This window comes from Rhipicephalus sanguineus, chromosome 9 (assembly GCF_013339695.2).
Source record: "Rhipicephalus sanguineus isolate Rsan-2018 chromosome 9, BIME_Rsan_1.4, whole genome shotgun sequence".
Lineage (NCBI taxonomy): Eukaryota > Metazoa > Arthropoda > Arachnida > Ixodida > Ixodidae > Rhipicephalus > Rhipicephalus sanguineus.
Window position 1 is genome coordinate 8,100,238 of NC_051184.2, and position 15,046 is coordinate 8,115,283.

Below are 15,046 nucleotides of genomic sequence, written 5' to 3' on the forward strand. Positions count from 1 at the left end.
GAGCGTATACGATAGCGCTTAGCTGTCAACCTACGGATTAATTCCTTCTTTGATGTTTCACTTTCACTCCACAGCACGCCGACATGTTCGCCGTGCTATGGTATCAAACTTACTTTCTACAGTGCATCGAAAGAAAGTAAACATGTTGATGTTGCAGCAGTAATTTCTAAGATTTCTATCTGATAACGCACACACGCACAAAATTCTGCATTGAAAGGCTGATGCATGCAAAGGCTGCTGCACGGAATTTAATCGGTTGACAATCGGTCCCTCTTATAGCTCCGCTTATATGAGACTGTTGTACTCATAGGCAAATCCAAGAAAACTACCATTTTTCATTACAACTTTTCGAAGCATACAAATTGCGAATCCCATTACGGCTAGATTACGTTTTTAAAAATATATATAGTGCAAGCTCGACCATCACAATGAAAGGGGACGATTTAAGAAAAGAAAAACCCGAATTCATGTTCTGGGACCGATTACAGGTCTCGTCAGACCTTAGGCCTCTCGCAGAAATCTTGATGCATACATTCCCGCCTTACACTGGGGCTAATTTGCAATTGAATGCATTCACTATGCTCCAGGGTTTCCGCCGAGCTCGGCACGAAGGTCATCTAGTATATGGCTCTTGTGTTCCATGAATCAATCGACTCACTCTGCGCTCCTTTTTTGTCGCGAATCATTAGAATGGAACCACCGAATGTCTAATTTATAGACGTGAATGTACAGCACTAGCCATAACACGGCATAATTGGTTATTTTATCTTGTACGGTGACATTTGCTGCGTTTTGTTAAAGACCGTTCTTTCAGTCTTCGTTCTTTTTTTCAGCCATTCCTCATCAAGCGCACTTCAAAATGAATAGTGGAGAATGACTGAGTGAATTCAAATTCAAATTAATACCTTTCAGTCATGATGTCTCCATAATTGCACCTTAACATGAATAGTGTAGAACTAATCAATGAATTCAAATTTATCTCTTTCAATGAGGCTGTCTTCATGTAGCGACGACGCAGCATATTTTTCTTTTACTATTTTTCATTTTCGAAGGCAAGAGACAAATTCTGAATATGAACTTTAGTTTAAGCGAAGACATCTACAAACCAAAAATAATATGATCGCCTTTAGTGAAGAATGTCTGACGAGAATTTTGACGTGCTGCTTTGTATCGCTGCTGTTAACCACGGTTCTTTGTTCCACTGGACGGAAGCCGCCTCAGTAGCAGCCAGCACGTCATTTAATTATTTTAAACACGCATTTCAATCTATTTAATGATGTAATGAACCATATCTAAGATGTCAATATCAGCATAATTAATTTTGTAATTATGATGACTGACCCGATGTGGCTGAAATATTTGTGCTGCAGGTTGCTTTTTTTATCTACGGCGTGGATGCGACGTGGATGCGAGAGCGACACTCCGTGCACGATGAGCTGGGTGGTGCATAGTGTGGCTCAGTTTTTGAATAACCTCAGTACATTAGTAAAAACTTCGATCTTTACTTGCATGGCTGTCGTATGGCAATAAATGAACTAAACATGCGGCGCGTATTTGGTTGGTAAAAGCTTTTATTGAGCTTTCCAGCACTTTGTTGCCCGGGCTCTGGTCTGCCTCGTCGGGTCATCCGGGCCTTACCTAGTCGCCGCTTCGAAGGCCTGCTGAACGGCCCAGATTTGGTCGGATAGCTCTGAACTGTGCAGGGCATCGGCCAACCTATTCGAGAGAGCATCGGGATTAATGCCTGTAGTATTTGCCTCACATTCCCAGAGCAGGATTGAATCCGAATGTATCTCGCACATGCGCGCCGTAGCAGGTTGCAGTATAGAGCCTGCCACGGCGCGTACTTGCGAGATACATAGGGATTCAACTCTGGTGCCGCAGAAAACAAGCAGACATTTTTAACGGATAGAGCTGTGGGCTAGCCTGGTGGTTGCTTACTTGTGAGGCATTTCTTTTTTCCATATCGAAAGCGGAGGAGGAGAGCCGGGGAAGTTATCCTTGTGAATGGGGGTAAAGGGACTAGAGGGAGAGAAGAAAGAGGACATTATATATGAACTGCAAGGTCTCTGAACACCCCTTGTCCTTCTAGCTTTCCCACCACCTTCCCTGACCGCGGGACAGTCATGATACCCGCGGTATTTTCATCTTGCTCTCAAAACAACAGCGAATGACAGTTCACGCATTTCATTCACCCTGAAGCTTACGAAATCTGATGGCCAAGATAAGGACCCCCTCAATAAGTGTCCGTCCATCTCCTTAGCCTGTGCTTATCAGTGGCTTTAAAGAGCAGCGACGGGGCTCTTCGTTATCGAGTTCTCGTTCGTACATTACACAGTGCAAACCCTCCTCGGTACTGATGGAACCTCCTCGGTATCGGAATCAGTGGCGTAGCGAGGGGGTGGCACACGAGGCCCGTGACCTCTCCCTCCCCCCCCCCCCTCCCCAACAAAAAAGATGGTTGATCCCTCCGTCATAGGAATCGGAATAACACGAAAGTAAAGCGTACCCTTACAGAAGTAACTGAATGTTTACTGTACATTGATATAAGAGAGTTTGCACAATGTATATTGATGTCTGGCAGCTATAGCACCGTTTAACGTGGACGCACCCACTTTGATGATTTTTGGTACATCTCCATCCCGACGACTAACGTCCATGTTAAATGATTACACAAAACCTTGTGGTAGCTGTAGTAGCTAACGGTGAAAGCGTAATCAGAGAACGAGGTGTGATAGCCAGAAGAGCGTCGCATAGTGGACGCAGAACTTGGTCGCCATCCCACGGCATGTTAAAATGTGATTGAACACCACGGCCGGACTAGTACTCTAGCCCGACTAAAGGGAAACGCAAAGCGCGTCGTGCCGCCTCGCCGGCCGCAATTTTTCTCGGGGCGAGCGCGTGAGCGGGGAACGCGGTGTAACAGCAAGGTGAGGCAGGCGCGCGTCGCAGAGACGCTTTTACGACGCTTGCGCTAAGATCGCCACCTCGCGGTGTGTTAAAGCATTGACAAAATTGAACTTCTATTGAAAACGCGCCCAATGGGACGGACGCGTAACGTGTTGCAAGTGTTAATTGCGGAGGCCACAATAATGACGAATTACTTTACTTTACCGCTCCCAGCGGGCAACACCACCCCGCCGACCGGGAGAGTGGTAGATATAAAAGGCGCGTTTGTAAACCTTCTACAGTCTGTGACCGTACATATTGCAGAGGACCTCTTTTGGGACATATTGCAGAGGACCTTAAATATAGAACTACCTCTTAATCCGCACGGAATTCGCTTTTTGCCCTTTGAATACTCTGTTCCGCATTTGGATGTTACCTTTTTACTGGGTCTCCATTCGGTTTGGCGCAGCATGTTAGCGTATAGACACTGTGATGTTAAAGTTCCATCTGTTCATGAGTGTTTCGTGGAAATTGTTGTCAAAGTCCGTGAGGTGTATAAGGCGACTGACTGTGATGAAGATGTGATAGCTCTGTTCGATGCATTAACGCACATGAAACGGATATGATGTGTGCTTGTTAGACGATCTTGACCTGTAGTCAAGAAGGCAATAAAGAAAAAAAAAAGTGACCGTGGCGCAGTGGATAGCGTGGCCGGCATCTGTTGCTGCGGACCGTGCGGTCGTGGGTTCGATGCCCGTTAAGGGAACATTTTTTCTTTGCCATGTGATTGTGTAAATTTTTTCGACGTCATTTCCGTGACGGAAATACGTCCCTGAAGTCTTGGTGGACTCCTGCATAAAACACTTTCGTGTTAAAAAAATTCTACCATGAGATACAGAGCGCAAAATGACATTCGACCACACTTACCTGCCTGCACCCCATGTCGGATCAAGGGCGCTCCCCCCCCCCTCCCCAATATAAAAAAAAAGAATTCTGCCTATGCCACTGATCGGAATGGCTGACAACTCTCCTTGTGAAAACTGTGGTAGCGAGGAGACATTGGAACACATCTTCTGCGACTGCCCTCGCTACAATGCGCAGAGACGAGCACTAGCAGTCATTCATGCTCGCCTTGACCCCAGACCGATGTCGGCAGCAACCATTTTAAAATGTCGTCCTCAGAAGTCATCGCGGATGCAAGCGATGTAGGCATTGCTAAAGTTTTTAAGACAACAGTTGTCCGCAAGAAGCGCAATAATGCTTTCAAAGCCTTCTGTGCTGATTACGGACTCGGCCACGGTCCCAAATAAGTGTCGTACTCTCCTTTCCTTTTTTTTCTCTCTTTTTCCTTTTCTCGCTCTCCCTTTTTTTTTTCGTAACATCTCTCTTCTATCATCTTTTATCCCCCTTACCCCTTCCCCCAGCACAGGGTAGCCAGCCGGTCTAAGAACTGGCTAACCTCCCTGTCTTTCCGCTTGTTTCTGCCTTCCTTCCTTCCTTTAAGACAACAGACTTGCACCGGTGATTGTAGAACAATGCTGATATTGTGACTGTGAGGAGTGTGACTTTGTGTGTTCGTGCTCCCCCTTTCCCTCTTTCTCTCTACCTCTAACTTTCAAATTCCCCTATGCCTTTCCCCAGTGTAGGGAGCACACCCGTATTTCTAGACTGGTTAAGATCCCTGCCTCTCCTGTTCCTTCCTTCCTCAGTTTTCCCGCTGCTTCTTTCTTTCTCTCTCTCTATCTCTTGTTGAACGATATTCACCGCGGCGAGACACCACGGCTAGAACGCAATGCCTGAAAACCCGGCCACGTATCGAGCGGAACACGGGTTATAGTCATGACCACGGTGGCACTACCTGTAGCGGTGCAGCGCGTAATCGCGCGTAACGCGTATGTATATCCGTGCGCATGCGCAGAGAGTGCGGCACTTCTGTTCGGAGCTCGTTGAGTGCGCAGCGGCGAGCCACTGAGCCGAGTAACCGAGCGGCCGAGATGAGAGATGTCCGTTCGCCCTGGGGGAACTGGCGGCGAATGCGGCGGAGAGACCTGGATGGGCGTCGGTGGCGTCGCTCGATATACTACACCACTCGACGGGACCCAAGGCGGCCGCTTATCGAGGTCGGCACAGGCGGCGCTCATCGGGCTGCCTTTAATGAGGAGCCATTTCGAGCCGAACTTCTTCCGAACCCGGCCAAAAGCGGTCGAGCCAAACTGTCGAACCTGAAAGTGTGTCGGTGATAAATACGGTATACTATACGGCCGCCGGATCGAAACGGCCAGTTTCCGTGTTCTTGTACTTATCTCGACCAGCCTTTACGTGGGTAACGTCGTGTAACTATTGGAAGCCCCGTCGGCCTGCTCGCCAAGTCGTCGATGGCCGACGGTATATTTTTGAGAAAAATTGCAGAAATCGAAAAAGACAAAACGGCGCTTTTAAATGCGACATTTCTTAAGCTTCGATGTAGCGCGGCAAATTACATGGACACCAGGAAGGAACGTACGACACGCTGTGTCTTGTCATGCGTTTCTTTCTTGTGTCCATGTCCATGTCCCCGCGGGAGTTGTCGAACTCCGCTACGCTGGTGGCGCACAATTCTGGACCAACTGGACAGGACAAATAAATATCTGAAGGGTGTCTCGCTGGGCGAGTTGGCAGCATAACATCATTAAATGCAGCACAAAAAACTCCTTTCCTGCGCTCCTTTTCTGTGTCCATGTTTTTTGCACTGCGTTTAATGATGAAAATTAAATAGTCGGTTCTGCATAGACGATCACTCGCAATCGCTCCTGCTCGCCTTGACAACAGACCGATGTCGCTAGCAACTATCCTCCAATGTCATCCCGGAAGGATCATCGAGAATTGAAGGCATCGCTAAAATTTTCAAAGACAACAGACTTGCACGAGCGGACAACAGACCCATAATGAAGCATTGTACCGCACAAGACTGCGCTCTGCTCTGTGACGTTATGTGTGTTCGTGCTCCCCCTATCCTTCTCTCTTTCTTTACTCTTCTTTCACTCTCGCCCAACCCTTTACCCTGTGCAGGGTTGCAAATCGGTTATACTAAACTAGTTAACATCCCTGCCCTTACTATCTTTCTCCTGTTTTCTTTCTTAGTCCACGGTACTAAAACATCTGCGACATTGTCGCAGATAGTTTCAACGTCTTGCGATCGTGTCCTCTTCATGTGCGTGCGTGCGCTCAATCTATATATGCATTTCTTTCTGATTTGCTCTTCTCGTTCGCGGTGAGGTTTTTGACCGCGAACCAGTGGCGCGGAAGTTTCTATGTCAAGACGCTCTTCAAGGCACACTCGTTGCTGAGGTTACTTGCCCGGTTGCGCGCTGGCTTTGGAGAAAGGGGGGGGGGGGGGGGTTAACATCGGTCGTTCGTTCGCGACATTTGCCTGGTTCCCCAGCGAGGAAAGTGAGGCGAGCAGCAAAGAAGCTTCCTCGAGCTCGACGACATTCGCGCCGATGCACGCTGCACTGCCGCTATGCTGCCTCCTGGCGGCGGGGCGCTTAATGCCTCCCTAACGACGGCTGTGCCGCTGGCCCGACACCGAATTGCGGAGCTGCGACCCGAAAGGCAGCAGGAGCGCTTCTTCAAAACGTTCCACGCGTTAATTGAGCGGAAAGGAGAAAAACGTTTCTCTCTCTTTTCTTTTGCTCCCAGGGAGAGGGCGTTTCTAGCCTGCTAGCCTTTCTCGCTTTCTTGCTAGCTTTTTTCGCTTTCTCTTTGGAGCGTTCTTCTTTTCTTGCCACTGCTGCTGCGCTGCCGAGGAGAAAACTTGTGCTGTCATCGTTTCTTCTTGCCCAATGTACGCTCTTTATCCCCCATCGCGCTTTTGTTCGTGCGTTTTGCGGCGCCGAAAAGGGAACAAGCCGCCGGCGGCAAGAAGACCGAAGCCTCCGGCCGTCACGACTGCCTTGTCGTCTCTTCGCTCCTTTCACCCTTGCCCTCCCAGCGAGGCTCCCTTGCTGATTATGCAGTTCCTTTTCTTTGCCCCCCCCCCCCCCCCCCCCCACTCTCTTGTCAAGCGTGCTGTTTGTTTTGGACTTCTTGCTCCACCGTCGGGCTGCTGCCTATCACGAAGAAGGCTTTTCTATTAGCTTTGCCGCTCGCCGCCCGCCGCCGCTTCGCCATCGCGCGGGATTTGTGGATGAAAAGGGCCCCGCAGATGACGACGGGCCTTTTTCTTTCTTTTTTCGCCCTCATCCAGCCTTCGCTTTCGAAGCGCGCACTCAGAGCTCGCATTCGAATGGCGAGGTTGAAAAGCCAGATTAGCCTCACTCTCACCCCTCTTCTGCGGTTGAGGAGGTTCCTTTTGGTTGCGGCGTCCTCTTGCGGAGAAGAAGATTGGCGGGAGAGAGATCCGGGCAATGCACACCGCGAGTAGGGCTCGGTAAAACCGTGCTGCGTGATGGATTCTGTAGCCGACTAAGGTGACGGATCTACGAAGCTGTGCTTTCGTAAAATGAAGACTGTCCGCATCTTCACTGTAGTGAGTACATGTGGCACGGCCTCAAGAATACCACGCTGGGGTTCACATGGTGTCGCAAGCTCTCTCGCGTACGTGGTACATCATTCATTCATTCATTCATTCATTCATGTCCACCTCGGTGGTACAGTGGTTACGGTGCTCGACTGCTGACCCGAAGGTCATGGGTTCGATACCACCCGCTGAAGTCGCATTTCGATGGAGGCGAAATCTCAGAGGCCCGTGTACTGTGCGATCGATGTCAGCGCAGTCGAAAGAACACCAGCAGGTCGAAGTTATCAGGAGCCCTCCACTACGGCGTGCCTCATAATCATATCGTGATTTTGGCACGTCAAACCCCAGGGATTATTATTATTATATTAGTCATTCATTCATTCATTCATGCATTTGTTGGTTCACTCAATAAAAATTATTCACCATTGCTCATGTCAGCCGTTGTTCGTGGTACCATCCTGTTGTTCGTCTGTTTAATACATTCGTACTTCACTACTGCATATATCCTGTAACTGTTATTGACGGGTTTCTTGCATTCCGCTCTTTTATAGACCCTCGCCTTCGTTATTTCGCCGTCATTTAAAGAGCAGGGTTATGGTCATGCAGGTTTTTAACGGCGACCGAAGATGCCGCATTCCAAGATATGTGTGCTTCCCGCCTTTCCTCCCGGAAAAGCCGGGGGCAGGACGTTCTGAGAAGCACATCACAACGTCATTTTCATTTTTGCATCCAGTGCGAAGCCTGTGTTCTTTCGAAGCCTGCGTTGCTTCGTAACAGCGGAGGTCAAGACTGTGCGCGTTGCCATGCCTGAATTTCTGATTGACCGACGCCAAAACTGCTGCGCGGTTTTGTCGAGGTGCCAGCCTCCGGGTTCGCTCTTTCCTTTTCTGCGCATGCGCGGCCTTGCGGATTTCTATTCTGCTCGCTCTTATACGTGCGCGAGCAGCAACTAAAAATCTTCGCAGCTCTGTCCTTCACTCTCGTTTTCGTGAAAGGAAAATGTCTTCGGAAACTGCGCGCCGTCGAGTGCACAGCATATAGAAATAACCCTCTTCAAGTCCGCGCCGTCCTCGTTGCTTCGTCATGTCGCGCTCTATTATTGGCCCACTCGACACTGCGTAAAGACCCCATCGCGAAGCTTCGACAGATCTGACCTTTTAGGCTTTCGTTATTAGAAAGCACCGAACACAATCACCCTGCATTGACAGCTCGAAAGGTTAACGCCGTCTCGGTCAATATTGAACGACGCGTGTTCCGCCTAATCGAGGCACTAAGTCGGGAAAGGTACGAAGACTCGTAGCGGAGGTGGAGCCATAAACGCGGGAGTGATTTTAGTTTCGTCGAGGCATACCGTTGGCGTTACAGACGTGTCATAACGAAAATGCGACAAGTAAATACTGTCGAAAGCCTTTATATTGAAGCGCTTGCTCGGTAGCTTAACCGAGACTATTAAATCAGATGCAAAAAGTATATAACCTAAATATATCTGTCCTGCCCTTAAAAGAACTACGCCATATATTTGCACGATTGTAAATGCTCGAGGTTCATGTTCGTTTCATCAAGCTTGTTTGTTACGCTTGTACAAAATGTTTATCTTTTTAATACCGTTTGTTGATTGAACCGTGACTGAATGTGCGTACTATAATGCGTTAGTCTGTTTAGTTTGTCCGCTGTAGAGCTGCCCTGTGTATGAGGCGGCCAGATTAACCTCAAGCTGCTAAATGCAGCTTTTATTGTCTGGTAGTCTTCGCAATTCAATGCCAAATAAATTCTATTCAATAAAGTCCATCGCTATGCATACAATTTTGTTAGTATTTCGTACAATACCACTCGCAGTATCGTCGTCGAGATGCACTCAGCAAAAAAAAAAAAGAATTTTATGTTGTTCATTGATTGTTTTGCGTGTCGTAATCATGTTATGATAATGAGCTACGCCATAGTGGGGAATTCCGGAATAATTTTGACCACCTGGGCTTCTTTAAAGGGTCCCTAAACAACATCAAAAAACGAGCGGGTTAATCTCTCCTGGCGTTCCGCATCTTTTCGGCACAATTCGTGACGCCAGCATTCTGTTCACGTGACGTCACGAGCAAATAAGCTCTAGACGAAGGATATCGGTTGTGGATTGTCTCCTGCCCATGCTCTGCCATGCGGGCGCACGTTCGTTCTGCCTTGTCTCGCATGACTATCGTGCGCGATAAATTGATTTCACTTCGTATTGTGCGCTTTCGACTGAGCTAGCGGAGTTGACAGCGTGTAGCCTAAAAGAACGAAACCCTGATAGGCTCAACGCTTAGTGCTGTCATTGTGCGTGTGTTTTATGAAGAAGTAAGTGGCGAGGAGCGGATAGCGCCTGTAGGAAGGGTAGGGAAGACGAGAGAGAAGAAGCCATTGTCTCGTCTTTGAACTCAGAGCGGTTTAGGGGCTCTATAAAGTGCACCTGAGTCTAAGTGCACGCGTGTTCTTGCGTCGCGCCGCCATCGAAATGCGGCAGCCCGGGTTCGGGAATAAATGAAACCGAGACCTCGAGCTGAGCAGCTCAACTCCTCTCAGCCGTTAAGCGGTGGATCATCCATGCAGCAAAATAAGACGCTTATTAACACGACTCAAGACGTGTTTAGTACAACGATTCGCCGATGAATTATTATATAAATACACGGCCAGCGTGCGCGTGTGCAGGCGAGCAAAACTATCAAGCGCCCGGCTGACAGTGGGATAGGTTTGTACTTCCTTCAAGCTTGACATCACTACTGCGAGGCTGGCTTATTTTTTTTAAGTCTCTTGTTATTCCTTCTCTCCCCGCGTCTCGCATCTTCGCTTGTCTACTTAGGCTGTTTTCATCAACCTATGGCAACCCGCTGCTCAATTCTGGAACTCCCGCCCGCCCTGCAGGCGGCTGGGCATGTAGGAGCCGCCGCCTCCCCTGCGTGAAAGGTCGCACAAACGCGGCAACAGCGACAGCGAGGGTAGCCAGCCTGTGCCGACGATGTCCACTACAACATCCTATACATCCCGTCTCACCTTCGCAGCAGCGCAAACGAAGCCGCTCTTGTCTCGCAGGGCTGCTATAGCGGCGCAGAGGTGGTACTACATCCAGTTGTTGTAGCACAATGGCCGAAAGGGTACGCACACAGTCAGCAGCTAATCGAAATTTTACGACGAGAAAACTCCACGTTATATGCGTGCGCGCGTGAATTACGCATATACACATACAGACAGTAAAACTTCCGGCGATTAAACCCCCAGTCCAGCCCCCGTGGCTACACCGTTGCAATAATCGTATCCCAGTCAGAGGGGTGCCAAAGGGCCACAGACTTCTTAAGCAAAGCATGGTGCCTCTAGTGTACTTGCTTCGAGACAAGCGCGAAATTTTGCGCTTCGAAGGATTGCGTCGATAAACCCGCGCACGACATCCGGTATCTATAGCACGAACTATGCGCGCACGTGGTGCGGCAAAAGTAATTTCGATACGCGACCGACAGTTCTCGGGATTGCGCCTGGACACTGCCGACTTGAGCACGTATGTAACCATACATAAGCCGCAAACCCGTTCGTGTGGCAAACAGCATCCATGCTCAAGCAGCTTTAAAACACGACGCAAGCGGCAGGCGCATTGTATACCTCGTTATTTATTCGCGGAAGAAGGCTTGGCACCAACGACTCAGAACATGCGACAGAATTGTATTTTATGCTTCAACAATTGACGATAGACGACACACATCGCCGGTCTGTTTACTAAAAAGTCAGTTGCAGCGTTTTAAACAAAAGTTGAAAGAAAACGCGCGGGGGAGGGTTAGCACGAATACACTTCCTCTTGCTGCAGGAGGAACTGGAAGAAGGTGATACATAGAGAAGAGTATGAATCACAGAGGAAGGGATGGATCAATACTTGCACCAGGATCATGCCCAGTACAGACGCAATCACGCTTGTCTAGAGCGGTGGAGTGCGTGGCTGTGGACGCTGTTCTTGTCCGCAGCTGCTGCCTCACGTTAGCTACAAGCTTCCGTTCATGCTTGGATTATAGCACAAGGAGCTAGCATGCAATATGACTATGTTGGGTAACATTTCGGAGTCGGTCTTCGCATATTTCCGCAGAAAACGGCAGCTGAAGCGGCCGGCTGGTCGCTCTAGACAAGTGTGATTCCGTCTGTACTTGCTGGCTCCTGTTGAAGACAAGCGCCAGCTTCATGGTCCTTCGCCTCGTCCCCGCTGTCTTCGGTAAAGTCAATGACATCCACGGTGAGGTCAACAAATTTTGTCTTACGCCGCTTGTTAGGCCGCCCATCCTGCTCGTTAGACGAGGACGACGAAGACACCTTGGAGCTGCTAGCATATGACGAAGAGGCTTGGCCAGCTAGGACGACATCCTTCGGCGGCGCCGACGGGGTCCAGGAGGCGTCCTTGTGGAAAACGACGTTGTCGCAGTCAGCGTGCACTCTCTCGAGAATATGCATAAAAAATTGGTCTATGAAAAGCGACGAGAACGAGGGCCGCCGACCACACACGGGACACGTCCACGTGGGCCGCGTCTCGTTGACCTGCAAGTAGGTTAGCGCGTCGAAGCACTGAATGTGCTTGCATCCGAGAGGGCGGCACGGGAGGCTCATTCGCTTCTTGCTCAGCGGGCACATGAGAGAAACGTGAAAACCCGTCACCGTGACTTCGCCGCCACCACGTGCTCGCTCCTGCACTTTCTTCTTGATCAGCTCTCTGGTCAGGTCCATGCTCGGCGCCTTTCTCACTTGCAGTTCGCGAAGAATCGTGGCCGCCGATTGCTTCCGAACCAGGAACACGCCGACGACGTACTCGCGGTCCCGTTCGCGCTGCCAGCTCAGCGAAACCTTGTTTACCACATGAGGATATAGAAGGCAGGAGGAGACTATGTTGACGGGCAGGCATACGCGTACGGTCGCACCGCCGGGCGCCTGTACAGAAATCGACGCCGGCAGTGCGCAGGCCGCATCGTTCACTTCCACTTTCAAATCGGCCGGGTAGCTATCCTCCTGTGCGCCGCGCCGGTCTTCTAAGCATAAACGGAGATGCACTTGCACCCCGAACTCCGAACCGGTTACTGCGTTACGCGACGACGTCGAGATGTCGTCCACGTGACGCGGCAAGAACTCGAACTGAAGACTCTTGTGGCACCGCGAGTGTTCGTAGCTCTTGAGGGGTGTCGCCGGGAGCAGTGTAGCCAGGACATCGTAGAACGGTTGCCTCTGGAAATAGACGTGCCGATAAGCTGAACGCGACTCGTTACAGGACGTCTTCGATGAGCCCCGCGAGCTCATCGTGAACGCGCCGCAAACCTGTGCAATCGGCCTCGCGAGATCGACGATGCTGTAGCCAGACAGTCGACGCGTCTACCTAGAGCGCCGCTCGCCAGCTTCGCCGAGAACGATGCGCTTTCAAAGCGAAAGCTTTACAGCGATGACTTATGCCATATTCTATGCCGTTCTTATCATCCACCACTTGCGGCTCGCTGATCGCGTTGATAACGCGGACGGACCGTCGCTCTGACCACTGGCCAAGCGCGAAAAGCACGAAAAGCATTGGAATCGGAAATAGCATCGTTCCGCGATTGCACCCCAGCAGACGAGTGGAGGGTAGCGAAGGAAAGAGTGAAACGAGCGATGACAGCGTTCCGATCATCAAACGCGTGTAACTCCACTATTACGGCACCGTTTCGAAAAATTCCTACGGCTACGTGTTCGTTCTAGACTCGTGCGCAGCTGTCACACCACAGCTAAATTTCGACCTCTGGGTGGTTTAGGGGCCCTTGCACTGACATCGCACAGGGCCTCCATCGAAATGCGACTACCGCTGCCGGGATCGAAACCGCGACTTTCGGGTCGGCAGCTGAGCACCGTAACCTCTATACCACCGCGGCGGACGCCAAACCGTGCGTGATCTAGGATTTTCGTAGTTTTATACGTGCGTGTCGACTCGTGAGTTATACATGCGCCCTTCCCGCCCTCCGTTTTCGTTCCTTCTTATCATCGTAACTGTGCCAGAACATTTTCTTTCGTGGTACAAATACAATGAAAGAAGTCTGTCAATATTGCACCTCTTTTAAATGCGAAGCATTTCTTAGCGGACCTCTGGCACTTTGAGCGTTTCTATCTACGTATCTATCTATCTATCTATCTATCTATCTATCTATCTATCTATCTAGCCGCCTACGTCTGGGTGCTCTCATGGTAGCCTCCTTACCTTGGTGTAACCCAAAATTTGCATGGGAGGGTAAGATGATTTGACGAATATGATTGCCGGGTCATGACATGAATAACGTTAAAATCCTATCGTGTACGTCGTCAAACCCTTTCCACTAGACACGTGTGGCACATACCCGTTTACCACGGACCGCGGTGTACGGGTATGTGCCACAGGTTATTGACAGTTTATATCTACCCAGGAACGGCGAGAACAGACATTAGTAACCTAAATGCTAGAGCGTTAAGGAAAACCAATATCGGGAGCGTTGACTCAACGAATGGAAAGAGTGAAAATTAGGATCCCAGCAGGAATCGAACCCAAGCATTCTGCGTGGCAATCAGGTATTCTACCACTGAGCCACGCCAGGTCTATAAACTGGTTTGGAAAAACAGCCTACGCAGGCGTAATAACGGTGCAACGTCAATTGTGGTTGTGGTGCTAGCTATCTAATTTTACAAAAAAGCAATAAACACTACATGATACCCCTACGATGTGTACTCCTACGATGCAGGCGTCATATCAGATTAACGTCTGTAGTTCCAGGGTTGGCTCCGCTTTTATAGCAGTCTAATAAAGATTACGTTTGTATTCCTATGATTCAGCAAGCCATATTGAAGCATTGCTCGACCCCGGAGCAATACATTAACGAAGGTTACATATGATATCCACATCACCGCACCGTAATGTGCACTTCGTCCACCAGAACGACGCAGTCTCCTCTTCATTTCTTGTGAGGCTGGGCGATGGCCTCATGCTGACCGAGGATGATGCCAGATTGATTGACAGCCGCTTTGTAGACTAGGCTACGTAGGCAACATACGCCCAGGTAGTCTGCGAATACGACAAACACCATCCACTGATGTTGGCCTACGTAGCATTATCGAGGCCTACCAGCCTCGACGGCCTATACCTCACCAACATAGGCGTGCGCACAGGGGGGCAGGGGGGTCGGTTGCCCCCCATTTTCACTTAAGAGGGGGGCGCAAAGTCAGCCCCCCACATTGAGATAATAAGGGGGGGGGGGCGCTGCGACACGGAGGGGGCGCAACGTCAGCGCCATACATTGACATAATTGGGAGGGGGGGGCGCTGCAACGAACCTTCCCCCCCCCCCCCCCTGAAGGGGAACCCTGCGCACGCCTATGCTCACAAACGTGAAGGGTGGCTTCAGGTTCCGACATGTCGCTGGCTCTGTCGACAGACAATTTGTCGACGAAATGACCGAGGCATCCACGAATTCCAACAGCTCTACTATACGACATACTTCACTACACATGGACCCCTCGTCACCACGATCACGACCGGATCCTATAACAAGTCATGACCAGCTGCTGGTGCTCACTGATCACGGTGATGATGCCCTTGTTCAAGAACTGTCAAGAACTTCTTGCACACATGCACACAGGTTCGTGAAACGTGCGTGCGTTCTCGGGACACGTATAAGCA

At 50.0% G+C, this 15,046-nt stretch overlaps 1 protein-coding gene across 1 annotated transcript; it reads right to left on the minus strand.

Annotated features, from left to right (window-relative positions):
• Positions 1–11,515: 11,515 nt before the first annotated feature.
• Positions 11,516–12,805, minus strand: LOC119404553 (E3 SUMO-protein ligase PIAS1). Its single transcript, XM_037671097.2, has one exon. The coding sequence runs from the start codon at positions 12,674–12,676 to the stop codon at positions 11,516–11,518; it is 1,161 nt and encodes a 386-aa protein (XP_037527025.2). The 5' UTR covers positions 12,677–12,805.
• Between the last annotated feature and the right edge of the window lie 2,241 nt (positions 12,806–15,046).

Excerpts from the sequence above, each read along its gene's own strand:
- LOC119404553 (XM_037671097.2), bottom strand. The coding sequence starts at position 12,676 with ATGAGCTCGCGGGGCTCATCGAAGACGTCCTGTAACGAGTCGCGTTCA.